Genomic DNA, 26,875 nt, shown 5'->3' with positions numbered 1-26,875 from the left:
CTGAGGGCTAAATGATGTCTCTTTGGTGTGAGCAGTCAGCAATGGCAGGTGTTGTGGTCCTGAGGCAGCTCTGGAGCGTGTGTTCACCTCACCTCTTTATCAGGATGATTTTTCCATGGCAGGAGCACATCCAGCCAACAGCACACTCAGCACTGTTGGCTCCTGGCTCCTAGCACACACCAGGAAACCCAAATTCCTGCAGTTTTACCCTCCAATTCCAAGGCATTCGTGTTCAGATGACCCTGAACATTTCCAGGCATGGAGCAGCCACATCTTCTCTGGGCATCCCGTGCCAGGGCCTCCCCACCCTCACAGCCAGGAATTCCTTCCCAATATCCCACCTAACCCTTCCCTCTGGCAGTTTGAAGTCAATTCTCCTTGCCCTGTTCCTCCAAGCCCCTCTCCAGAGAAAAAGCAGAAAAAAGAAATGTGCCAGGAGAGTGGTACCACAATGGTTTTGTTTTCCACGGTGTGTTTTGATGCAAATCATGCAAAGCCAACACTTGACTGTAGTTTAAGGAAATTCTAATGAAAGGATATCATCTCCAGTGGTGTACTGGAAGGCAGGAAAAGCCAAAAACAGCCCTTAAAAGTTGTAAACACCATCCTGGAGGCTCTCTGAGCGAGCAGCTGCCATAAATGCCCAGCCTGAGATGTGTCAAGTGTTTGTGGGTGCTCAGTGGGATTGTCTCCTCTCCTTTGCTCCTGATTTCCTTGCAGGGATTTTGGAGTGTCATTGTGCAAGGAAATAAAGGGAGGAGCAGTCATTGGGGCTGGAAGAGCAGCTCTTCTCCATGTGAGCTGTGCAGCTGTGCCCGAGACGCTGCAGAGCTGAGAGGGCACATCCTTGTGACCTCTGGTTGTTTCTACAGCCTTAGAGCAGCAAACCGTGGCTGTGGCAGCTGACAAAGCTGACAGCCCCCTGTCCCGCTCCCTCCCCAGGTGGCAGTGAAGGTGATTGACAAGAAGAGGGCCAAGAAGGACACCTATGTCACCAAGAACCTGCGGCGCGAGGGGCAGATCCAGCAGATGATCCGGCACCCCAACATCGCCCAGCTGCTGGACATCCTGGAGACTGAGAACAGCTACTACCTGGTCATGGAGCTGTGCCCTGGGGGCAACCTCATGCACAAGATCTACGAGAAGAAGAGGCTGGAGGAGCACGAGGCCCGCAAGTACATCCGGCAGCTGATCCTGGCCGTGGAGCACCTGCACCGGGCTGGGGTGGTGCACAGGTGAGATGGGGGCTCGGCTCCTCTCGGGGCGTTGGTGTGTGCTGGGGCATCTCCTGCTGCTCCCGAGCGCTTGGTGGCTGCTGCTGGTGCTGTTTGGGTGCTGTGCCCTTGGGCTGTGCCTGCAGGCAGCACCAGCAGCTCCACGACCCTCCGTGGTCCTCGTGGATCCCTTCCAAGCCAGGACTGTCACCCTGATTTTTTAAGATTTTCTAAGCCTTCTGATGTTTACATTCTTGTCGTGAACTTTCTCACACGCTCTGTGTAAATAACTCGTTGCTTTGCATTCTGTTATGGTGGAGGAGAAATTTGGTGGGATGTTGGTTTGTCCGGTGCCATTGGAGAGGTGGCACTTTCCAATCCACTGTCACTTCTGGAAATCTATCACTATTCGAGTTAAATATAAAATATATATATAAATATATAAAAATAAAAAAATATTAAAAATATAAAAACCTTTTACCTTAGAAAGAACAGCATTGTGTTGTTTCGTGTCCTGTAGTGACACAAATATCCTATAGGATATTCTGTGGTTCTGTGCCACTAAAGAGAAGGTACAATCCAAAAGCAGGGCCCTCTCACTCCCCAAAGCTCAGCCCCAGAAGGAGAGCAGGAGGAAATAATGAATTATTCACTATTTCTTGGAGAGGGTGGTTGTGCAAGCCCCTTGTGCCACTGGTGGAAGTGCAGCAGGGTAGGGGCTGAGCTGGTTTGCCCAAAGCCTGGCAGTGCTTAAAGTTAAATAAAAAATCCCCAGCAATCCCTGGCTCCTGCTACCCTGCTCTTTGCACTTCTGCATCACCTCAGCAGGGTGGAAATAGCCAGAGCACCACCTCCTTTCCTTGGCACCTTCATCCACACAATCACAGGATTGCTGAGCTGGAAGGACTTCCCCTAGGGATCAGCCCAGCCCTGCTCAGACACCCCAAAAATCCCACCCTGTGCCTGGCAGAGTTTTCCAATGCTCTGGGCAGAGTTAGGTGATGCCACATCATCCAGTTTGCCCAGAGTGCCGCAGGATTCCTCATTTGGTGCCTGCTGTTTGACATGTTGCCTTTGATAATTATTAATTTTAAGCCTTTTCCAGCCACTCCTTGACTCTGTGCATGAGCATCTCCTGGCAGGGGATGCTGTGGAGCTCACCTGGGCTCCAGGGGGAACGGGAGAAGCTCAGCAGGGAGGAAGATGATGAATACAGAGTGGCTGAGAGGGTGCAGGTGGAGATGTCACCTGTGCCTGTCCCTTTGTGCTCTGCGCTGCCATGGAGCCGGCAGGGTGGTGGGCAGGCTGGGCCTTTGGAGCCAGCACCTCTCCTCCCCCGTTCCTGGGTGTATTTATAGGGAGCTGTGCTAAGAAGGAGGCTCTGCTTGCTAAATTTGGCCCAGCTGGTGCTAAGTCTGGCCTCCCACACAGTTCCCATCCGAGGCTGAGCGAGTTGTGTGGGCCCCGTCCATCCCTTCTCTCGGCTCCTGTGGGCACGCTGCAGGAGCCAGACATCTGAAAATGCTCCTCGGGAGCTGCCCACAGCCAGCCCCTCCAGCTGTGCCCAGCTGTGCTCCGAAAGCTGCTTCTCCTTGCCTTGGGGCTCTGTGTGCTCCCCAGGATCCACCAGGGATAACAAACTGCCTCTGCTCCCACCTCCAGCTGCATTTCAGGTGCCACTGCCACAGAAATATTGGAGCGGGCACCAGGATCTCTGTCAACCTCAAAACTGCTGATCTCTTTCAATTATTAAGCCCACAGCTTGAGGCAGGGATAAGGAAGAGGTTTTACAGCTTTCAGGGATCAGCTGATACCCAGTGTTTAGACAGAGGGAGAGATAAAGGAAATAAATCTGTTAAAATCTGTAAATCAAGTTTCTGAGATGGGCAGAGGAAAACCAGGCAGGAACAGATGAACATGATGAGGTTTTAGGAGCAGGATTGGGTGAGCAGGAGCAATTCCTCTCCCTGCAAAATTCACCTTCTGCACAGTGGCCAAGGCGTTACAGGGGGCTGGCAGGCTTGCCTTTGGTCCTGCTCTCTTCCAGAGAAAGACTCAAACCCACATTTGGTGCAGAAATAGCTTGTTCCCTCTGCACAGGCTGGAATCAACAGGCTGCTGTGGTGAGAGGGAGGCAGGGTTTGGGGCCAGGGAGAGCCTGAGTTCCTCTGGGGATGCTGAATTTCTGTGTGGATGCTGAGTTTATGTGTGGATGCTGAGTTTATGTGTGGATGCCGAGTTCCCCTGTGCAGATCCTCAGTTTCTGTGTGCATCCTGAGGGGATGCTGAGTCCCCTGTGGATGCTGAGTTCCTGAGTGGATGCTGAGTTCCTAGTGGATGCTGAGTTCCCTGTGGATGCTGAGTCCCCTGTGGATGCTGAGTCCCCTGTGGATGCTGAGTTCCCTGTGGATGCTGAGTCCCCCTGTGGATGCTGAGTTCCCTGTGGATGCTGAGTCCCCTGTGGATGCTGAGTCCCCTGTGGATGCTGAGTTCCTGAGTGGATGCTGAGTCCCCTGTGGATGCTGAGTCCCCTGTGGATGCTGAGTTCCTGAGTGGATGCTGAGTTCCTTGTGGATGCTGAGTCCCCCTGTGGATGCTGAGTCCCCTGTGGATGCTGAGTCCCCTGTGGATGCTGAGTTCCTAGTGGATGCTGAGTTCCCTGTGGATGCTGAGTCCCCTGTGGATGCTGAGTCCCCTGTGGATGCTGAGTTCCTGAGTGGATGCTGAGTCCCCTGTGGATGCTGAGTCCCCTGTGGATGCTGAGTTCCCTGTGGATGCTGAATCCCCCTGTGGATGCCAATCCCTGCCCCACAGGCAGCCTCCTACCTCCACCCTGTTTCTCAGATCACTCCTTGGGAGGTTCCACACAATGAATGAGCAGGTCTAATTCTGCCCAGAGTGATAAAACCTGACAGAATCATATCTGCCAGCATTTTCTCTGCCTTAACCCATTCAATGAGCTCCCTTCTCCTGCCAGCAAAGAGCGGAGAGGCTGAAGGAAAAGCCCTGCTGGTGTGATCTGGGTTTATTCTCTCTGAGCAAACGAGGGAGGAAAATCAACAATTACCTCAGGAGTTGTCCTTCAGCATCTTGGGCCTCTGGCTGTGGCAGCTCTAAAAACAGGCTGCTCAATCAGCTCCTGAGAGAGGGAGGGAAAAAATAGTGCAGGAGGCTGATTCATCCCCTGCCTGGCTGCAGGGGCACTGTGCTCTTGTTGCTGTTGTTGTTGTTATTTTTGCAGCAGGTAAAAATGCCAGCCCTGCCATGTGAGTGGGGATGAGGGGGTGTTGGGTTTGGCCGCGTGTGCAGCAAAGTGCAGCATCCCCAGCCAGAACAGGGGCTGCTGGTTCTCCCTCTAAATTCTTCCCATGCAACGGGGCAGGGCCCTGGGAAGATTTTTGGTGGCATTTTTTGTTCCATTGCAAACAAAAAAACAAATCTCAGGTTTTGTCTGTGTTATTTGGGGGGTGGTGTGGACGGCTTAGCCTGTCCCACTTGGGGTGAAAAACCCCAGATTTGATGAAGGTGGCATGAAATTTGCTTGTGTTGCTCAGAAAGCTGCATGGCTTCCAGTCCAGACTGGGCATGGCAGATCACTGCTCCTTGGAGAAGAGCAGGCACCCAAAATTCAGTGGAAATGCTTTTGTTATGAGGCACTGATGTGTGAGCAGCCTGAAATTAAAGCGCTTCAAAAAGTCTCATTTTTATTTAGAGCTGTAAAAATACCCCCAAACTCATTTCTGACTGTGTGGATGTGTTTTAAAGCTCTAAATATGTCATCTGCTGAGGTGGGGGAAGTCTGCAAGCTGCAGGGTGCAGGAGCTGCTGCATTTCGCTGAGGGGTGCCCAGGGTTCAGAGCTCCTGGGCTGCTCACTGGAAGCAAAACGCCACTATTCTATTTATAATCCCATGCTACCATTTGGGTTGCTTTCCCTCTATCAGGAGAGCTGCTAAAAATACGCTTGCCACAAGCTCAGCTGTGAATCAGGTAGGAATATTTATCTTTTCCTCCCCCTGACAGAGGAAAACAGAGCCAAATGGCAGGCTCTGGTGGAGCTTTCTCCTGGCAGAGGGTGTTTACACAGGTGCTGGTGCTGTCACAAAGCAGCGTGAGCAATGAGCCCTCTGGGAGCACAGAGACAGCAGGGAAAATGAAGTGAAAGCCTTGGTGCATCCCGCAGGAAACTCTCAGCCACCCTTTTAAAGTGATTTTAGCAGAGCTCAGGCCCATTCAGGGCAATTACTGTCACAGGGAAGCACTGGGTGGTGTGTTGGTAGCAAAGGTGGGTCGATGCATTCCCCTTTTCCTGCCCAGCTCAGGATGTGCAGGAGATGCAAAGCCCTGGAGTTCTGGGCATGGTTAGGGGATGCCACACGCTGCAGTTTGCTCAGAGTGCCACAGGATCCCTCCTTTGGTACCTGCTGCTTGACATGGTGCCTTTGATACCTTCCAGCCCGTTCACTGTGAGTGCCAGCAGCCTGGCTGCTCATGCAGCATGATGACAGACCCTGCTCTGCAGAACAAACTCTCCTTTTGAAGCCTGGGGCTGCTGCCTTCTCTGCTTTATTTCAGATCTCAGAACTACCTTTGGCCATTCCCCCTGGTGAAACAAACTAAACACCATTTTAGTGAGGATAATGGGCCAGATTCCTCTTTTACAGAGGCAGCCACATGGAATCCAGTGGCAGAAGAGTTCGGCTCAATGATATTTGGATATCAAAGCCTTTGAAATGTGTATTGGTACATAAATGTGGTGATGAACCCCAATCTCTGCAGCCTCTCAAGGCTTGAGGCCTTGAGATTTGATGGTTAAAAAGTGATTTTCTGTGATTAAAAATAAGCTTCAGGGGAGAGCAGCCACTGCTGCTGTGCAGCTGCTTGCTGGTGGAACTCTCCCTCTCATCCTGCCTCCCCCAGACAAGAAACAAAGTGTGAAATGCAAAACTTGCCTTTTGCAGCCTGCCATGCCGTGGGATAAACTGCTCTGGGAGCAGCCCATGGGGTCACCTGCCCTGGGACTCACTTGTGTTCCTCTCTCTGGAGGCTCTTGGGCTTTCCAGGGTGGTCCAAAGAGATAAACCAGCCCCAGGGACAGCAGGACAGACTCCCAAAGGAGCTCAGCCCATGGAGATGGAGTATTTTAAATGCAGGCAGTGCCAACCGTGTGCTGCCAGCTCCAGAGCTGAGGAGACAGAAATATCTGCTGTGGGAATGCAGCCTGGCCCTCCTTGCCTTCATTTCTCCTGGGTTTGGGTAATTTCTCCCATAGTTAGACACCCCCAGCATCAGGGAACTAATCCCTTAGGCACAGGTGGCGCTTCTTGTTCCTTTTGCTTTTAATGCCTGACACTGGATTTAAGTTTTTCAGCAATGAATGCTGAGAATTGGCTTATGGGGGAAAACCCATAAAATAATCCTTTGGTTGTGCTGGTTTTTTGGTTTTTTCTTTGTTTGGTTTTTTGGGATTTTTTGTGGGTTTTGGTGGTTTTTTGTTTGTTTTGATTTGGGTTATTTTTGTTTTGTTTATTTGGGTAGGTTTTTTGTTGGTTGGGTTTTTTTTTTTTTTGGTTGGTTTTGTTTCTTTCTTTGTTTGTTTGTTTTGGATTTTTTTTATTTTTGTGGGTTTTGGTTTTTTGGGTTTTTGTTTTGTTTTGTTTTTGAGGAGCTATGACAGTAAAGGAACCAGATCAGATTAACTTCAGGGGGGGAAACTGAAAGTGTCCAGAGTTCCTGCTTTGCTGCAGTGGAAAAATAAACAAAAATAAACACACAAAGTGTTTGGAGACCTGCATTTCATGCAGTGTGTGATAAAGGGTTTGGGACATTAAAAGCAAAAACATTAAAACTCAGTGAAAGGTGGTGAAGGGTCTGGAGCACAAGCTGAGGAGCAGCTCAGGTGAGCCTCCTTTTGCCAAAGACAATTTGAGTTTGTATTGGACAGAAGTGGCTCAATAAAGCATTTGGGATGTTGAGGGATTTGGGCCCTGAAGCAGGAGTGCACCTGAGAAATGTGGCAAAGCTCCTGCGGTGCTGGTGCTGCTCCAGAAACCAGAGTTCTGCACTTGGGGTGGACACAAAGTGGTGCAGATGGGCCATGAGATCAGTTACCACTCCGTGCAGATCTGCTGGGAACAGCCAGATGGGCAAACAGCTTTAACCAGCTCTGACTGCACCCTGTGCTGAGGCAATATTTACAGTTCTGTCTCCTTCCTCTGATGGCTTTCAGATGCCCTCTAATATTTACCTTGTGTTCCTTTACCTTGGATCCTTTAAAATGCCTTTTCTGGTGTTTGTGGTCAGCCCCCCTGTCACCCATTTGTTATTCTGATTGCCTGGATGGCTTTTCTCCTTCACTTACAACTGCTTTTTTTCCCCTTTCCTTGCCTTTAAAGTCTTCCTTCTTCTTAGCTAATATTTCATATACTCAGAGCTTCCAATGCTGATTCTCTTTGCTTTGAGGTGCTGTACTGAGCACTGCAGTGCTCCTGTTAATTCCGGTTTCATTTGGGGGTTTAGAGGTGGTGAGGAAGGTTTGTTTTGTACTTTTTTGTCTTTCTCAGACTGGTGTTTTTTGGGGTTTTTTTTTTGAAGTCTTTTCTGTTAAGTTCCAGCCCTGATGTTTTCCTGGAGCCCAACCCCACAGTTTGTGATCCTTGGGGAAGATGTGCAGGAAGCCCTGGGACGTTGCCAGAGGAGGGGATGGAATCACAGAGGGGCTGGAATGGAATCTTGGAGGAGTTTGGGTTGGGAGGGACCTTAAATCCCACCCAGTGTCATGGCAGGGACACCTCCCACTGTCCCAGGCTGCTCCAAGCTCCATCCAGCCTGGCTTTGGACATTTCCAGCGATCCAGGGGCAGCCACAGCTGCTCTGGGCACCCTGTGCCAGGGCTTCATCACAATCCCAGGGAGGAACTCCTTCCCAGAATCCCCCCTCACCTTCTGCTTTTACATTATTTTAAATTAAATCCCTCCTGTGTAGCTCCTTGTGGTCCCTCTGATGAAGTGAGGGTCGTCCTTCATCCTGCCCGCTCCTCTGCCTCTGTTAGTTTGAAACACAGCATGGGCGTAAACTGAAACATTTTCCAAAAAGAGGAACATTTTGGGAAATGCTCTGAGTCTTTCCTTCACAGATCCCTCCCTGTGGAAGTGCTTGCCTTGCTCTGCTTGGGCTCCTTGTCTTGTTTTATTAAGATATCTCCATCTGTGAAGGAGGTGTCTTCCATCACTTCCAAAGGCAAAGCACCATGGGTGTCACTGACTCCCCATCATTACAGCTGATGCCTTTATTATCTGGATTTTTTCCTTTTTTTTCTGCTGGGAGAAGCATCTCTGTGGATATCCCAGTGTGCTGACTGTTCCAGATATCCCCTGTCTGGATGGGGGCAAAAAATCAGCGTAGTGAAGACTTAGCCAAGTGCTAGAAGTCATGGATGAGCTGTGGAGCAACCACAATTATATTTTTCACATTGTGCTTCATGCTCAGGCTGCACAGCTTGGGCTTTTGGGGTGATTTTATGGGTGTCATTTCCATTTCCACCCCTCAGCCTTGGATTTCACCTGTGGAGCGTGGGAATAGCTGTGGTGAGCTCTGCAAGGAGTTTGGGTGACATCTGCCTCCCCAAAACTCAGGTTTATCCTGCAGCTGGGGCCTTTGGCTGTGAGGAGAAAGCAGAAATTGACCTCCAGTTCCCAAAACGTGCTCAAAGTGTTTCCAGTTTGTGAGTTTTCTGTAAACTTCCAGTACTTGGGGAACTCAGAGAGCCTGGTTAATTACAGGATGTACTGACAAGTGCTTGTAATGTCATTTTGTGCCTGAAGAATAGGTGGGAAGCAGAGTGTGAAAGCAGTGTTAATTTTGGGCAGGATGCATGGGGCTCTCTGCTTTCACTGTGGAACTGTGTGTGCTGCTTTCTTTGTACATTTGATTATAGGCAAGCCTTGCACACACACACTGATGAGAGTCAGGCAAAGCTGCTTCATTATTTTGGAGACTGACTCAAAATATTTTCTTTCTTTCAGAGACTTGAAGATAGAAAATCTGTTGCTAGATGAAGACAACAATATCAAGCTTATTGGTATGGAACCAGTTTGGCAATTCCAGTAATTAAAATTGTTAGTTTTATAAAGAGAGTTTTTTGAGGCTTCATAATCCCCCATGTGACAACTGCTAATGTTGCTGCATGGAGGAGCTGAGAGAGTATAGATAGCAATCAAGCTGTTCCTGACAGCACTTTGTGCAAAAAACCCATCCAAATAAATCAGATTTAACTGGGTATGGGAATAATCCTACATCTCAAACCCACATCTTTCGTACTCAAATCGGGAGCTCGGTACAGGATTTAAGAATTGACACCACAGGAGTGCTTTATTTTATTATCATGAGCATTTCTTATTTGCCAGGGGCTGCATTCTGCCCCCGTGAACATATGCTTCCACTGAAGTCAGTGGGAGTCGCTCACATTTTTAGCAGCTGGCAAAATGTGCTCCTATATTTATATTTGTTCCATTTGCTTCCAGCACCCAGGACAAAATTGCTTGAGAGGGCTGGTAAGGAATAAAAAAGATCAACGGTGGAGCCTCGATTGTGTTTAGGTCTCGGCTGTGTGTGGAGCTTGATTCATTCAAGCTGTGCAGGCATTTCAGATTAATCATTGCTGGGGATAGTCTCTCACTGCCTTGCAGAGCTCCCATTAATGCTAATGTGGGCATTGAAAAGAAAATATTCCTCTCATGAAAGAAGTGCCAAACATCTGTTTGTGCTTCTGCCCGTGCCTACACTCAGCAGTGTCTGTGGCTGCAGGCTTCAAAACCCGACTGGCTCTCCTCAAAAAGTTCCTGCAGGCTTAAAAACTCAGCTTGCTCTCTTCAAAAGTTCCATGGGCAGAAAAGTGCTGAGGAAAACACTTGGCATTCAAAGAGCCAGGTCAAATGGACACTCACTGTGAGGTTTGCAGTACCAGCAAACAGGGGAGGATGATTAGGGAAATGTGAGATACTCAGCTTTTGCTTTGGGAATTCAGGGGTGGAAATTGACCCCGACTGCCAGGGATTGCTGTGCAGCAAATCTGCCTTCTGGGAAGATAAGAGCAGAGAGAACTGTGTGTTACCTCAGCTGAGGGCCAGGAGGGCACTGAGAAAAGCCGTGAATCATTCCCCAGGGCTGATGGAGAGCACCCATGGCCCTGATCCAGCAGATAAGCCAGACCAGATGCTTTGCACCACCAACATCTGGTGGATTTTAAGAACACACATCCCTTCTCTCCTACTTTGGAGCTTGGCACCCAAACCAAGCCCTTCCCAGATGATCTATGTACAGTTAAAACTCATGAGCCAAAATAAAGGCTCCAGCCCTGCTCCTGCAGTTTGCCTTGGCTGCATGGAGGGGTCTCCTCGCAGTGGGTGGTGGGGGAAGGATAAAGGAAAGAGAAGTTTGGTCTTCCAGAGCCTCAATAAATTGTCCTCATGATCTGAATTCTGTCCCTTGCTGGGCTCCTAGAAAGGGAGAGGCAGGCAAGGTTATCAGTGCTGGTCTCACTGCTCCCATCGAGATCAGCAGTGCATCCTTAATAAGAACAATAAAAAGCACACTGTGATCACCATGTGCTGACACAGTTTGATAGCAATATCCTCATTTCCATGGCTGTGGAACCCCTGTCCCCAGCACGCTTCCATCTGCACAAATTCTGCATTTCAGCAGGGGGGAAAAAAGGCACAGGAGCTGAAATGAATGAGCTGAACAAGTGAATAAAAGGTTGACAACTGAAGAAAATAAGAGAATGAAAAGCTCTGGTAGAGCACCTTCCCCTGATGCTGGTGAGGGGCTGGTGATTGACACCAGCACAGAACACAGCCCTTGTACCCTGGCACTGTCAAACATCACACTTGGAGCTGGCCTGACACAGCAGGATAAGGACCAGCAACAACTCTGTGTGCAGATGTTATTTCCACGAGTTTCTAAAAGTATTTCCCAGCTGACAGAACTCATCTCAGGCCACAGCTAATGAGCACATTAATTAAGGTAATGGATCCTCTGCAGAATTTGTGGAAGCCCCAGGGATGATTAAGCAGTGCCCAGAGAGAATTGTTTCTCCATCAGAGGCAAATTCTCCCTTCAGTTGTGACAGAGTTCTCCAGGAAAACCCCATTTTAGCTGTGAAAGATGGGATTCCTGTCCCCCTGGGCCTGCAGGGCCCTCAGGGATGCAGGGATCCACACGCAGGGATGCAGTTGCCACCATTTAGCCACTTCCAGTCACTGTGATAATTGCATTTTTTTGGTAGGAGTTTTTGTATCTTCACCTGGTTTCATGAGGGAGTTAAGCTTATGTGTCTGCCCTGCTTCTAATCCCTTGAGGAGCTCCTCAAATTCCATCCAAATTTGATTTTCAGTGGGGTGAAGGCTAAAGGACAGGCCAGCACTGCAAGTCCAGTGCAAATAAGTGTGCAGGTAAGGAAAAAAAGCCACAAATTAATTCCTGAGAGAGGATATTGAGGAGCTAATCAGGTGTCAGTGGTGGTTTTCAGAGATTCACAGAATATTCTGAGTTGGAGAGGGCCACAAGGACCCACGAATCCAACTCCTAATGAATGGGATTTGTTGTTCCTTGAGCCCATCTGAGCCTGCAGCCACAGCAGGGCTGGAGCAGACAGGAGGGAAATGTTGGGAGCACCCAAAATGTGTTCCAGAGCTGAACCCTCTGTGTTTGTGCATCACCCCAGCAGCCCTGGAGTTTTCTACCTGAGGGCTCATTTATGCTCAGATTTTGAAGAAATCCCCCTAACCTTGTCCCTGCCCAGCATCCTGCAGCCTGAGGTGGCTCAGGGGCTGGGACAAGCTCAGCTCTGGTTGTTGCCATCCAGCTGCTTGTGTATGAAATGGAAAATTTGGCATGTTCTAAGGCTCCTCTTATTGTTTGTTGGTTATTTAGCACCTCGGGGAAGCAAATGGCATCAAATTTTTGCATGTGGATGAGGTGGGTTTTTTTCTCCTCAGGGAGTTCATTGCTTTTGGGGAAAAAAAAAAAGTCATTTCTTTTTAACTTGTGCTCTAGCCCAGTTTGAGTGTGTCTCTCTTTCGTAACTGTGTCTCTGTGCCTTTCACAGACTTTGGATTGAGCAACTGTGCAGGAATTTTGGGTTATTCTGATCCCTTCAGCACCCAGTGTGGGAGCCCAGCATATGCAGCCCCTGAACTTCTGGCAAGGAAGAAGTACGGGCCCAAAATAGACGTTTGGTCCATGTGAGTTCCTCCTTGGGTTTGGAATTTAAAGAGCAGGGGCATCTCCAGCTGGATCAGGGGAGATGCTCTCAGAGATGGGGCATCAACCCTGTAATAGCTGGCAGACATTAAAGATGAACTGCAGACTCCAAAACCCAAAATTTCCCTCGTTCCTGATCATTCTGGTTTCTTTTCCTGCCTGTTTTCTTTCAGTGGGGTGAACATGTATGCCATGCTGACGGGAACATTGCCCTTCACTGTGGAGCCATTCAGCCTGAGAGCCTTGTACCAAAAGATGGTGGACAAAGAGATGAACCCCTTTCCCACCCAGCTCTCCTCAGGTAACGCTGTTCCACGGGATTGTGGCTCCTCAGCCATGCTAATTGGCAAAAGCTCCTTTCTTTTTCATTGTGGCCTCTGCAAGAGCTGCAGGAGTTGATGTAGCAGAATTCCTTTTGCTTTGACTCCTGGGCAAGCACCAAGTTGTGCTGAATATGAGAGGAGGAGCAAATCTGTGAAATTCTGTGGGATTGCTTTTGCAGGGCAGTTGGTCACTTTTGCACATCCAGGATGTTCTAGCATGGGGTAAGGGTGGATGGAGAGATTATTTTGGAATTACAGATTCCTGGGCATTGTCATGACTGGGGCTGAGTGACAAATAACCTTAAATAACCTGCCTCAAATAACCTCACATTTATTATGGAATAATGAGATGTGCTCAGAAAGTTATTTTGGGACAGCCACCTGGGATAACCTCTGTGTGTTCACAAAATGCAAAACAGTTGATGTATTAGTATCAGAAATATTAATTCCTGCTTCAGAGCCACATCACTAGGCAACAGAATCACTTTCCAGCTTGCAGCAAGGCCAGCATTTGGAACAAGCTGGGGTTTATTTTTTCATGCCAAATCTGTTGTCCATGGAGAGCTCCTTCCTTCCCTGGCAGCCTGCTTGCAAAGGGCTTTTGATAAAATTAAAAGATGCTAAATGCAAAAAGGGAACGGAAACCCTTGGGAGTTGAGTCACAAGGTGAATTCTCCAAGCACAGATTCGGGGTTCCACCTCCCTCCCTGTACTAGGCCAGCCAAAAAGATAAAATTGCTTTTTAGCAGGCTTGCTTTTGCCGTTTCACCCATCCCACCATTTGAGTGGAGATCAGATTTTCTCCCTTTTCAGCTCACTGTGTCCCCAGGGAAGGCAGGATTCTGTTTATCCTGTGGGAGCCTGGACTTGCAGAGGTGATGGCAAATGAATGGAGTGGATTTAAAGATGTTCACCTTTGCCCAAAAGGAGCCCATCACTCCCTGAGCCCAGCCCAGGGACAGGGCACAGTGTGATGTAAGGTGACATTTCTCCCTGCCACCTTAGCCTGTGGGTCACTGGGCCGCAACTCTGCTCTGGGAATTGCAGTGCTTGTTAAATTCTTGGGTTTGTGGACCTTTTATTTTAGTCAGGTCCTAATTTCCATAAATTCATCTATAAAGCAGAGAATTTTCACAGTGAAAAATTTCACTTTTACATGCCCAGTGGGTTATCCTTCAATATTTAATTTCCTGGTTACTGAACACACAGCCCCCACCATGCAGTGTTATCTCTGAGCAGGAAAACACTTTGATTTGTGTGACCCACAATGCTGGCTGACCCTGAGCACCCAGAACAACCTGTGCAGCAAAACAGGGACATTTTGGAGCTGCTGTTTGATTTTCCCACTTGGGAGTCTGTTTCTCATGAAGCCTCTTGAACAGCAGCTCTCTGGGTATTGATTTTAGCTGAGCAGAGGTCAGTGGGTGTTCACTTTGCATATATTCATTTTCCTTCATATGTTTTTCCCTGGGGAAATGATTTTGCATGATGGATGGATGGAAACTTCCAGGAGGGAATTTTCACCCCAAAATTGGCTTCTCCCAGCCTGAATCTGTTGGTCTGTGGCACTTCACAAGCTTCATTTAATTCGCTTGCCTTTTGGCAAGGGTGGGGGTGGAGAAGTAGGATTTTTTTAAGGAGATTTCGGGTGATTTGGAGACCAAGCATGGTGGTGGTGAAGGAGGGAGTGTGGGTTTGGGGAGAGGGATTTTTGTGGCTCAGAGCCAATGGGGTGTGTGAGGTTTTTAACACAGACGCTGGAGCAAGAGGGGATTCAATGGGAGAACAAGGATTTGTTGTTTGCTGGGATGGGGTGAAGAATGGGCACCCCAGGCATACAGAGAGCAGCTCCCAGCAAGTTTGGTCATTTGGATGTAGGCTCTTCCTGCTGCTCTGCCTCATGGCTGCTGCAGGATAATAACAAAAATGCTGGAGAGTATTCAAGTAAAGCATCTCCCTTAAATCAGCGGTTTGTGAAGAGAGGGATTAGGAAAAAAACCCAGCTGAACAGGTAAATACAGAGTAGGAAGCCTCTCTTGCACATGTAAGCTTCTTGACACAGAGTTCCTCCAGCTGAAACCTGATTTTTGCAGGGTATTGTACACTGAGGTTGCTCAGGTTGGTGGGTGTTGTCACTTGTTGGGTCTAACGCTGATTTATTTAGGGAGAAACCCTCCCTTCCTCATCCTCCACCCTCCCCATCCTGTCCTATCCCACTGTGGTGTCACCATGAGGTGCTTTATTCTCCTTAAATTGCACCGAGGAGCAGTGAAATAATTGATAATTTGATAATTGAGGATTAATAATCCTTGATAATTTGAGGAATAAAGACCAGGCCTAGCTGAAACAGAGTTTATTTTCAGCTCAGGGGCTCTTCTTGTGAGCTTTCAGGCAGATCACTTCATTTCTTTGCTCCTAATCAAGTAAGAAGCACATGGCTTAAAAATTGAGTGTTTCTGCAGGAAACTCAGGAGGAGTGGTTGAATGTCATTGGAAGTTGAAGGTTCAGGAGAAGAAAGCTAAGCCTGTTAATTTTGCTGCACTCTTTTTAATTTGGCTAAAACCTTCTGCAGCTGATTGTAGGTGGGATGGGAGCCAGAGAATTTATCCTTGTCACATCAAGGGGAGCCAAACTTGCTGTGTCTTCCTTCCCAGGTCTGCATCCCCTCCCTCCACTCACCCCTGGTCCTTCTCTTTCTGCTTTGATCCAGGGATTTGTCTCTGACCTGGCTCCAGCCTCTTGCCCTCCTGTGGGAATTAAATTAATTAAAAGTTGGCTCACCTGCTCCGAAACTTCAAATGAGCTCTGAGCCAAAAATGCCTTTTCTGCTCTCATTGGATATAAAATAAATGCATTAAATAATGGCTGTAAATCATTGTTTGTTTCAGTTACTAATCCCTTATCAGTGCTCCTATTTTCCCAAGGACACGGGAGCATGCAGTTAGGGAATTGTTAATTTTTAGTGTGCTCTTGCTCAGGGTACACACCTGTGTTAGCTCACCTCCTGTGCCAGTCCCAGAGCAGATGACAGAGCTGGTTTTTGGGGTTTTCCCTCCTTCTCTTCACAGCTGCCATCAACTTCCTGCGCTCTCTGCTGGAGCCAGACCCTGCCAAGAGACCAAACATCCAGCAGGCCCTGGCAAACAGATGGCTCAATGAGAACTACCCTGGCAGGGCACCACCCAATGTCACCTACCCAAACAGGTACAGCAGGGAGGGGAGGGGAGGGGAGGGGAAAACCTGCCAGCACGGCCCTGGTGTTCCAGCTCCACTCGTGTCACACATCCTGGGAACTGTGAATCCCATCCTAGAAGTCATGGAGATGGATGGATGGATGGATGGATGGATGTCAAGCAGCTTGGGTGCCTAGGGGTATCACTGGACCCATCCCCAAAAATGTGGGCCTGTAATCCCCAGGATATAAAGGTGGCCCCTGTGATGAATTGTTTCCCAAGGGATGAGAACAGGCAGAGCCATTCTCTCAATATCACTCTGTTGTATTCATATTTCTAGAGTCCCACACCTTTTCTCAGTGTTTTCTTATGGCTGCAGATCCTCACAGCACAGACTCCTTCTTCTGCACGTGGTTCCTTCATAGCCAGGACTCCTCCAAGGCTGTCCCTGACTGGCCAAGCCCACCCCCTTTTATCCCAGTTATCTTCATTAGCCACAGCTGCAGCCCATCAAAACAACTGGGACCTACCGGGGCAAGGCCTGTACACAGATATTCAAGTACAATACTGATATTTTACTAGGACTCAGAGGCCACCTCTACTATATCACTCCTCTCCAAATTTAGGGGACATGTGAATCTGTAAAGAATAAAAGCCTTTAAAGCGATTCTTTCTCTCATTTAAAAAAAAATAATACTACTTTTGTTTCATTAGTTGATGTCCCATGCTTGACTTACCTAGGCTTTGTCATACTGGAGCTTTACAGGGAGAAAAACCTGCAAAGTTTTAAATCTTTAAAGGTGTGGCCTGGCTCCTTTTGAGCTTGTCTCAGAAAGCACCACTGGAGTCAGCTTCCATGGAATTTCTCCAATTTTTCCTTAGTATGCAGCTATGGATAAGATGTGGTGAAATGGTGTGTGAAAAACCCACTGCTGAATTTGCAAAGGATTAATTCCTCTCTTATTCAGCACATAAGATGTTCTTGCAGTGCCCTTCCACTCCTGTGGGGGTAACTCCCATTGTCGCCAAGACAGGAGCGTGCAGGAAGGGAAGAGCATGGAGATAAGGTGGGAGAACAGCAGAAGCTGCATTTTCAGGAGAATATTTTCCCAGGCTTTTTATAGGCTTGCTTTTGTTGAAGAAATTCCCTGAAGGCAAGCAAAATTTTTCCCATTTTGCTGAGCGCTTCAAGTCGAAATTGCTTGGATTTCTTTTGCTGCCCAGATGTCTCAACGTGCAGTGGCCAAGATAAGTTTTGCTTTTGAACTTGTGAAAAAAAGACACAACGCCATGAGGCATTCCTTAGGGGCAGAAGGAGTGTTCACAGGCACAGGGAACAAAGGGAATGAGTTATTTGAGATTTCCCAGGCTGTGTTTGACATCTTGTCTGAGTCCCGTCCATCAGAGCCCGGGCAGGAGTGGGAAAAGTGGGGAGCAATTTTGCAAAATATCACCCTCTGATATTAGGCTTGGTATTAGGAGTGAGGAATATCCTCTAGGAACAACTGGAACCCAGCACTTCTCTGGAGATGGCTGGGAGCTGGTGGTACCTCTGGGAAGCTGGCCAGCCCATTTAGAAGTCTAAATAGGAGCAGAGCTCTTTGGAAAAATCTGCTTTTAACTCAGGCTGAGCCAATGCTTTGGCATCTCCACAAGACCTCTGTTCTGCTTTTCTCGCCTTGGCTGAGGCTGCTCCAGACTTTAGAGAGGAGAGAGACATAAACAGGGCTGTGACAGCAGGGAGACAGCAGTGCTGCCATTCTGAGCTGCAGGAATAATCCTGTGCATCCCCTTTCTCCAGCAGGAAATTCCCTGGCTAATTAGGGCAGGGACACTGCAGCAGGTAGGGAAGGGGGTGAAGCTCAGACCTGTTTGATTAGGAGAAAAGGGCTTTTCAGAGAGCCAGATTTTTGGCTGGATTTTACCTCTTTTCCTTCAAAACCAGCTCATCTTCATGATTTTCAGTGGTCAGGTGTAGGGGAACAAATGGCCTGAGCATCAATCACGGTGCCATTTCCCATCAGGGATGGACAGAGTGAACAGAATTCTGTTCATTCCTGCAGCTCCTGTGCTCCCAGACTATCTGTCCTTTCCCTGCCTGGCTGTCCTGGGTCAAAACATTTGCCCTCAGGTCAAATGCAGTGTTCTCTTGGGGGGTCAGAGCCTGTCAGCACAGAAAGTCTCAATAACCAGGGTTCAGTAGGGTTCAAAGTCTCAATAACCAGGAAATTCTCAGCAGCCAGGGTTCCAACACCTGGAGAGGACACCCCAAAAACCCTGCTGTGCCTCTCCCCTGTGCAGGATTCACCTGGAGGACCTGAGCCAGAGCGTGCTGCTGCACATGACCGAGAAGCTGGGCTACAAGAACAGCGATGTGATCAACACCGTGCTGTCCAACAGGGCCAGCCACACCCTGGCCATCTATTTCCTGCTCAACAAGAAGCTGGAGCGCTACCTGGCCAGCCTCAGGGTGAGCCAGCTGCCTCCTGCCATTGCGGGGGGACGAGGGGACAACAAGGCTGCAGGTGGCCTGGCTTGGTGGCATTTGGTCTCCCAGGATTACAGAAAATCCCAAGGACCGTCCATTAGGAATTGCCCCTGTGCTGGGTTAGTTCTGCTGCTTGGAATGCCAGTAACACAATTTATGGAGTCAGGACATCAAGAAGAAGCTTAAGAGCTCTTAAATTTATTTAGGTTGGAAGTGAAAAGTCAGCTGAAAGTTTTACCTGAAGCATAGCACAGACCTTCCAATCTGACAACAGCATCTCAGTTTTTTCCCTGCCTCAGTCCTTTCCACATTGCCACAATGATATTTACAATGTAATGGACCAAATCCATCATCCCTGTGAGCTGATGCCCCTCCACTGAATGCCAGGAGTGGGTGTAGTCCATTAAGCAGTAATTAAACCTTGGTGCTCTCTAATTATCTCACATATTTGACTTTTCTGTGCTTTTGTCTCTGCAGAAGGCTGAAGGCCAGGACAGTGTTTGCCACAAGAACCAGCTGTACCAGATAGAAAAATACAAGGCCAATAAAGACTCCTATGAGGTAAAGCTCAGCAAAGCTTGGTGCAGTGCTTTGAGAGCAGATTGAACTTGAGCATCCTTGGTGATGGTGATTAAAGTGATGGGATTGTGGAGAAAAGAAATAGCTGTGGTCTGGCCTGTGCAGGACAAATAAATCCCTTTCAAAGAAAAAATTCCCAAGAGAGGAACTAGAAAGGGTGACTTTCAGGGTTTTTAAAGAAATTAAATGGTTTTAGGTCTCTGTTTGGCAAAATGATGAAAAACACAGGGGGGTCCATAGTTTCATTCTGGGGTGCAAAAATATGAAAACTGAGTGTTCTGGAGGCTTGGTGCTGCAGGACAGAGAGCTGGGTGGCAGCCAGGGTGACCCTCTGGTGTCCTGGGCCAACCCTGCCTTGGCTGCCCGCAGCAGTGAGGCTGGACTAGCACAGCACTCTGCAAAGTCCATTTTCTCTGCTCCTTAGCAGAGGGGATGTGGGCTCAGCCTCTGCATCATGAAGGAATTCCCCTGGGCAGACACAAGATTTAACCTTTTGCTCTGTCGCTCTCCAGTCTCCTTGCCTGCAAGCAGAGAAGGTATTTTGTATGAAATCCTGGCTGGATTTCTCTTCCCTGGCTGATTCTTTGCCAAGCACTAAAATTACAGGAGTAGTGTGAGCTGTGCAAGTGTTCCCTGCCAGCACAAAGAGCAGCATTCTTGGGGAGGCTGCCTGTTCCAAAGGCTGCTCCTCAGCCCTGGATTGATTATCTAATTGCAGGGGCAGATCTGTGTCGGGGCTGGTTTTGTTTATTATAAAGGCAAGCTGAACTGCAAGCCAGATGGAAATATCAGGGCAAAGCACTTACTCTTTTCTCGAATAAATCAAAACCTTCTTGCTGGGAATGGACCAGCAGTGGGTAGACCAGATGAATGTGACATTTCACAAAGCTCTCACAACTTCCCCAAGCTGTTCCCTGGAAACAGGGGCAGCAACTGGGGGCTGAAGGCTCCACATCCTGCCTGGAGCACCCTGGCAGGGGCTGGAGATGGGCTCTGGGGTCCCTCTCACCCCACCCTCTGCTCCCACTGGGGTTTCTGTCACTGCAGCTGTGCTCACAGGAGGAATTGGGAGCACTGGTCCCCAGGGAGCAGAGCTGCAGGTTGCCATGGGAATGGGAGGGGGAGGGATGGTCAGCTCCAGCTCCAGCTCCAGCTCCAGCAGAATTCCTCCCACCTCTCTCCAGCCATGGGAAATGAGGATTTGGCTTCAGGAGGAGCAGCTGGGCAGGCAGGGGGAAAAGGGCAGTGGTTGTGTCCCGCCCCTCTTCTCCTGCTGCAGGGTGGGCAGGGGCAGGCAGGCAGGACTCTGTGCTCTCTCCATCTCTTTATTTGTGGAAGGGGTCTCAGGAGGAATGGCTGTCCCTGCAGGGGAGCTCAGAGGGCTCACAGGTGGAATTTACAATTTTGAACAGCTGCTGTCCTTGTCCTATCCCCGTGTCAGACGTGGCCAAGGCAAACACCCTTGATCTGCCTTTCAGATCCATTGCTGGGGCTCGGAGCAGGTTTGAGGGTCAAGGTCAGGACAGGAAATAGCAGAGGATGATGTAATTCCCAACCTATTCAAGCACAGCATACCGGTGCAGCTCCTGCATTGTGGGACACAGCAGTGCAGGGGGAACTTCTGCAACCCCCCTGAATGAAATCTTCCTTCCCTTTCCAAATCCAACTGAGTGGCACCTTGGGATTCAGGTCCTGAGCCACGTTAGCACTTTCAGAAACACCCCAAGACCATTTGCAGTGCTCATCCAGCGTGAAGAAATTAATTGGCAGCACCGGATATGTGAATTTCCTTTGCCAGGGCTGCTTTCATTGTGTGGAGTGGCTGGCTCAGAGAATGTGCCAGCAGGGTGAGGGCACAGGCAGGAGCACTTGGCAGGTGAGGAGCTGCAGCTTGGCTCCTGCGCCATCAGGCTAAAAACACTGCAGGCATGGAACATCCAGAGGCTCAGGATGAGCTGCACACCCTCCCCCTGGCTGCTGGGGCAGGTGATGTATTGCTTACCAATAATAATAATAATAAAAATCCCACAGCATTATAGCAGTGTTCTTGCTGCTGCTGGTTTTGGTGCTGTTGCCACCTCACCCTCACCAGGAGTGAGGTGCCTGATCCACGCTGTGGCTCCAAGCATGGCTCCAATGGATGGGCACCTCCAGAGGTGGGCAGAGGTGGGCAGCTCCACCAGGGGCTCCTTGGTTGCTGTGGAAGGGTCAGGCAGCTGCAGCCAGCCAGAGGGAGAGGAATTGCAGGGATGAGGGATGGAGGGGGGTAAAAACACACAAGCACAAAGGGAGGCTCCTCCAGTGAGGAGGATCTCAGGTTCTTCTTCTCCCAAGTCAACCATTTCACTATTAAATCAAAAAGCTTTGGTCTGTGAGTCACTGAAGGTCTTCTTTCCAATCTGCAACTCCTGAAAGGTTGGTGAGCCCAGCAGTGCCAGACATGGTCCATGCAGGGAGCCAGGCTCCATCTGAGCTGGGAATGTTCATAACAGGTCCAGATTTTTGCCTCTTCATGTCCATCTTGCTTCCAGAGCTGTTTAGTGGTCCAGAAGAATCTTCTGCATCTTTCTTTTCCTCTCTCAGGTGTTTTTATGCACTTCACTTTGAGGGTTTTCGTAGACTCCACATCAGTGAGCTTGCAAAAGAAAATCAAGAGTGGCAGTGCATAATTACCAGACAAAACAGGGACATAATTGGGGGAAGGAACTTTCCTTCACTTTTTAAAAAGACTTGTACTTGCAGTGACCTTCTAATCAAATGAGCAAAACATGTTGCTTAAATGAGAACTGTGACCAGAAAAACAACCCCAAACAAACCAAAACATTTTTTTTAATGTGGAATAAGGCTTTGAGCTCCCCTAGAAATCAGTGGCAGGTAAAAGGTGTTAAGCAGTTTGCTGAATCCAGTGACTGAAAGAAGAAACAATGAATTTTCCCTGTAAAACAGTGCTTTGAAAATTGGCTTCCCCTTCAGAGTCCTACTCCCAGGGTGTTTTTCCTCTGTCATCACTGGAGATCAAACCTATCTTCTTGCAATTCCTCCTCCAGCTGCCTTCCCCATCACAGCCAGGAGTTATGGCTCAGAGAAGGGATGGCTTAATAGTTTTCTCCCCTTCCATCTCTTGTCCAGTTGCAGAGATGCTGTAAAAGCAAGGGCTGGATTCCTCCAGATCTTGTCTGGACAGAACAGAAATGACTCAAAGGCTTTAAACTTCTTTAAAACTTCGCAGCTCACCTTTTTAAATCTCAGAGGGAGTGGAGTAAAGAGAAATCAAAGGGAGTTTTTTGGTGCTTAAGTAGGGTATTTCGGGTATGGAGGAGCACAAGCCTTCACCTGCTTTCTCCAAGAGAAAAGTTTTCCTTTTCGTTTAATTTTCTAAGACCTGCCTGAATGTCAGCGCAGATGGGAGCCATGAAATCATGGCAAACTGATCAGAGGCAAATGAGACATGGAGGATTTAGTTACTCTGAGATAAGTTCCTTGTAAATGCATGGTACTTAATCCACCTTGTAGGTCTGGGGGTCACTGCAACTTCCCTTGAGTAAACCAAACTGTTCTTGTTTGTTTTACAACCTAAAGGACAAAAAACTCAAAGAGCAAGAAAAGAAAGGGGAGATCCTTCACCGTCAGCTCCCAAAGAAAACTGAGAAAAGTCCAGTTTCATATAGACAGCCTTCTTCCTGTCTTATCTCACAGATCCAGAACACCAAGGCTCTGCTGAAGGACCGGAAAGTCACCAAGGCCGGGGATCCGGACAAAGGTCAGTGGGAGAAATGCCATAGTGGGTCTGTGTCTGCATGTGAGGTGTGGTGTTTTTAAACCTGTCCTATGTGGTGTGGTGGTTTTGAGCCTGTCCTGTGTGCTTTGCTGGTTTTAAGCCTGCCCTGAGCTGTGTGTGTGTGTTTGTGAGTAAAAACTCCGGGTTTGCCTTCCCTGCCGCTCCGGGGGTGGTGTGGGAAAGGAGCCTGGATAATGTCAGCACACGTGGAGTGAAATGCCCTGAGGAATCCATGGTGGTGCTCAGCAGTCAGGAGCCCTCCCTGTCTGTGTTTGACAGGATTCCTGCAGTGCTTTAGCAAGGCAGCTTCTTCCCCTGTTTACACGTCCTCACACGAAATCCTCCGCGCTCACGCTGCTGTTTTGAAAGCATCACCACCCACCCTGGATCAGTGAGGAGCCAGAGCTGGTAGCCAAGCTCCTTCCTACCAGCCCCTGTTTTCCTCAGAGGGGGCTAAGGAGAATCCCTGACCTCCCTGAGGGGTCCCTGAGAGGAATGGGGAAGGGCAGCCTCAGGGAAAGGTTGCAGGTGGGACTGCCAACATCAGCATCAGCAAAAAGAGGGGGGAAATGATGAGCAGGGAAAGGAAAAGATGTGACAGAGGAGAGCACAGCATTAATCACAAAGGGCAGCCTGAGAGGGCTGGGTGAAAACTGTTGGCACAGAAAGGAGTGGAGGAAAAGAGGAGTCAGCAGGAAAAATGGTCAATGCAGACCTGGAGGGGACACACTGAGGAGCAGCGAGGTGATGCAGCCTCTGTTAGATAGGGAACTAAATGAGGGGAGATGGAAACATCCACAGCGATGGAAAACATTCACTGTGGTGTCAGGGAGTTATTCAGAGTGGTGGTTTGTGATGCTTTCATGCTCATTGCCGTGACTTGATCATTTATCATTTGTTGGGCTCAAAGTGAGAAAAAATTGTCCAAGTCGTGTTTGTCTGGCAGCATGGGAACCTCTGCTGCAGGATGGCAGGAGTCCCAGAGGAATGGGACAGAGTTCCTTTAAAAAATGTAAAAAAGATTTTTAAATGCCCATTTTGCTGAGATTTGCTGTTCCTTTTGGGAGGAAGGCACAGGGGGAAGAAAATCTAGTTCATTTTTTCCCTCTTTATGTTTCTCCCTGCTTTTTTGTTCTGAAAATTATGCAGATCTCAGCTAAAGCATATCTCTGCTTATGGAGACTATATTTTGGCACATCTTAAATAATTTCCACCAGTTTTAGAAAGAAACTGGACAGAATGAACTTCTTTCTACTTTTCCCAGACAAGTGTGAGATTTCATCCTGTTCATCCACAAGACCATCCCTCCACAAGAAATACACCTGAGATTGTGGCTGGGACCTGAGTGCTGGCAGAGCTGAATTATTTCAGATCCTTTTTGGATGATTTGAGACCCAGGGAACTGATGGAACAGCTTCCAGTTAATTCAATTAGGGGGGCCTGGCAGTCAGGTTCCTTGGACAGCTTTCCATCAAGGCAGCAGAACGTGCTTGCTTGTGATGAGCTTGGCATGAGGCAGTGCCAGCGTTCTGCAGGAGCTGGGCAGATCTTCTCCACGAGCTGTTTTGTTTGACTGGGCCAAATCCTGCAAAGATTTTGTGCCATTTCTTTCCAGCCCTTGCTGGAGGAAGGTTCTTGCTGAAGTTGCTGCAGCAAGTCTGTTCCAACTGTAACAGGCTGTGCTGGCCAGTGCTGCTACTCCATATTTACATGTGTGAAACCAGGGACAGATTTGGTTCCAAAATGCAAGGAGAGCCTTCAGGGATTAACTCACTGTGCTCCCCTGTGTCTCTAGGTGTGTCAGGGAATACAGGCCCAGCAAGAGCCACACAAAGTGGTGCTGACAAAGGAGAAACCTGAGATTTCCCAGTGTGTGTGTGGTGGTGTGGATATAAGTAATACAAACAGCTGGAGACATCTGTGCTTTTCCTTCTCAAGCGCCTGTTTGAGTTTAAGCACTTTTCCTGCCTGTGAGGAGGAGGACCTGGGAAGCAATGGTGTTGGTATTGGGGGTGAGGGAGGTGGGTTGTGAGTGCATCCCAGACTGTTTGCTGCAGCTGGAGCACGCCCAGGTCCCTGTGGCCGTGGGCAGTGCTGGTAACTGCAGTGTGCTCTCCTGCTTCCTTCTCCCCTTGCCTTGCAGACTCCAGCGGCGCCGTGAGCCCTTTCCACGAGCCCCTGGCAGCCAGGACGGGCTGTGTGACCTCCAGCTCCCTGGAGTACCTGGAGGTGCAGCAGGCTCCCCCCAGGACCCCCCGGCTGCTCAAGCGGCAGGAGTCCCCGCAGCCGGAGCCGTCCCGCATCGGGGGCCGCCCCAAGGACTCCCCCCTCATCCTCAACATCGTGCACTCCTTCGAGTCAGTGGACAGGGAGGAGCAAATAGACCAGGTTTCCCCCTCTCACCAGTACAGAATTTTGGGCTCTCCAATGAATTTCCCTTACAAAAGCTCCAGTGAAAGGACACTGTCGCCGCTCTTTCCCCCGGGGAGCACATCCCCTGTCCACCCCACCCAGGTCTCCTTCACCTATGAAGAGAAAGCATATACAGCAAAGGAAGAGGCAGTGTCCCCTACCCAGCTGGTCCCCAGCAACCCCCTGGGCAGCCCAAACTGTGTGAAAAGCAGGGGCAGGTTCCCCATGATGGGGATCGGACAGATGCTGAGGAAGAGGAACCAGAGCATGCAGTCAGCCAGCGAAAAGCCCCTGGAAGCCAGGATGCCTCAGCTGCAGCAGATGAGCCCCACACAGATTTCCTTCAACACAGAGGCTCTCAGCGGCCAGTGTTAGCCTGACATCCTGGGATTTGCACTGCTCTTCTCTGGGATCTAACCTTTTTCCCCTTTGAGCAAGAAGGGAAAGCCACAGGCACGTTGCTGTCACCCCGCGGTGGTACAGCGCAGGAGATCGGAGGTTTGCTTGAAAGGAAGGCGCTGTCCTGCATATTACAGTTGAAAGGAAAGGGCTCTGCTTGTGCTGTTAAGAAATATTCACATTTGGCACCTGACTGTACAGTAAAACACCCTGCAAGGCTGAGTGGATCTGCATTTTCACTGCTCTCACCTGGGTGGAAGAACCACGAGCACCGAGGTTTGGTTCCCCCAGGGAATCAGTGTCAGGCCAGGATCTGTGCTGAGACTGTCCCTGCTCCACCTGCCTGTGCCACACAGCCCGTGCTGCTGCTGCAGGCATTGCTCCTGGGCCAGGAGAGGGGCAAATGCCAGTACTCTGTCCAAAGTGAGCTTGCTGACAAGCCCTGCCGAGAAGATGGAGGTGGTAGAAAGCTTGAGTAAAGACACGAGAGGTCTAGCTCAGAAAAAGTGGGAATATTGGGATTCAAAGCAGATTTTGCTGTTAATTACATAAAGTAGGTAATAACACAATCATTTTTTTCATTAAGAAAACTGTGATTATTTAAAAACAAGTATCATCATGTGGAAATTCACTGCATTGGTCCCTGTTACACCAAGGCAGCTTTGGACACACCTGAAGGCTTCTCTGAGGCTGCAGTGAATTAAAGAGACTAATAAAGGACACCTGAGCCTGTACCAAGTCCATTTTATACTCTAAGATTGGTAATGTAGTGGTTACCAAAAATTGGGTATTGTTATCAGCAGTGGAGATTGACTTTCTTAAAAGACACCATGTTCTGTATACCAGTCTTGTTTTTCTAAGTAAATGATACATCTGAGAGATTGGCAACATCTCTTTGGTTCTGTCTCTGTCCTCAAACCATTTCCTATAAACGAGAAGGTTTAGCCAAAGACAAGGACTGCTCTTTTCTCTCCTTTGTACCACCCCTGTGTATGTGTTATATGTTCAGAGCATCTCAGCCCACTGAATGGGCTGCTCAGTGCTGGCAAAAGCAGCAGAGTGATGCCCAGAGCATTTCTCTCATCCCTGCAGGTGGGACCTTCCCTCAGCACTGGGCTTTGGCCCTGGAGAGCCCAGGAGCATCCTGGACCCTTCAGTGGGGTGAGGAGTCCCACCTCTGAGGGAGTTGTGTAAAATAATACACATGAAAACCCCAATATGATGAGAAAAGACAGCCCTGGAATAGT

At 49.0% G+C, this 26,875-nt stretch overlaps 1 protein-coding gene across 2 annotated transcripts in view; it reads left to right on the top strand.

The window, feature by feature from the left end:
- The window catches only part of HUNK (hormonally up-regulated Neu-associated kinase), a 37,934-nt gene extending 11,356 nt beyond the window's left edge, over nt 1-26,578 (top strand). Inside the window, exons 2-10 of one of the 2 annotated variants that reach the window (XM_063150251.1) lie at nt 943-1,235; nt 9,238-9,293; nt 12,321-12,456; nt 12,649-12,776; nt 15,868-16,003; nt 18,274-18,442; nt 18,938-19,021; nt 22,736-22,799; nt 24,961-26,578. In XM_063150251.1, coding sequence (XP_063006321.1) covers nt 943-1,235; nt 9,238-9,293; nt 12,321-12,456; nt 12,649-12,776; nt 15,868-16,003; nt 18,274-18,442; nt 18,938-19,021; nt 22,736-22,799; nt 24,961-25,604 — 1,710 coding nt within the window. In that variant the 3' untranslated portion in view covers nt 25,605-26,578. Of the gene's footprint in view, nt 1-942; nt 1,236-9,237; nt 9,294-12,320; nt 12,457-12,648; nt 12,777-15,867; nt 16,004-18,273; nt 18,443-18,937; nt 19,022-22,618; nt 22,800-24,960 lie in introns of both variants that reach the window. The other variant, XM_063150250.1, reaches the window with a different exon arrangement.
- The last annotated feature ends 297 nt before the right edge of the window (nt 26,579-26,875 follow it).

This window comes from Melospiza melodia, chromosome 2, assembly GCF_035770615.1.
Source record: "Melospiza melodia melodia isolate bMelMel2 chromosome 2, bMelMel2.pri, whole genome shotgun sequence".
NCBI lineage: Eukaryota > Metazoa > Chordata > Aves > Passeriformes > Passerellidae > Melospiza > Melospiza melodia.
The sequence above is the reverse complement of the archived record's forward strand: the minus strand, read 5'-3'. Positions and strand labels throughout refer to the sequence as shown.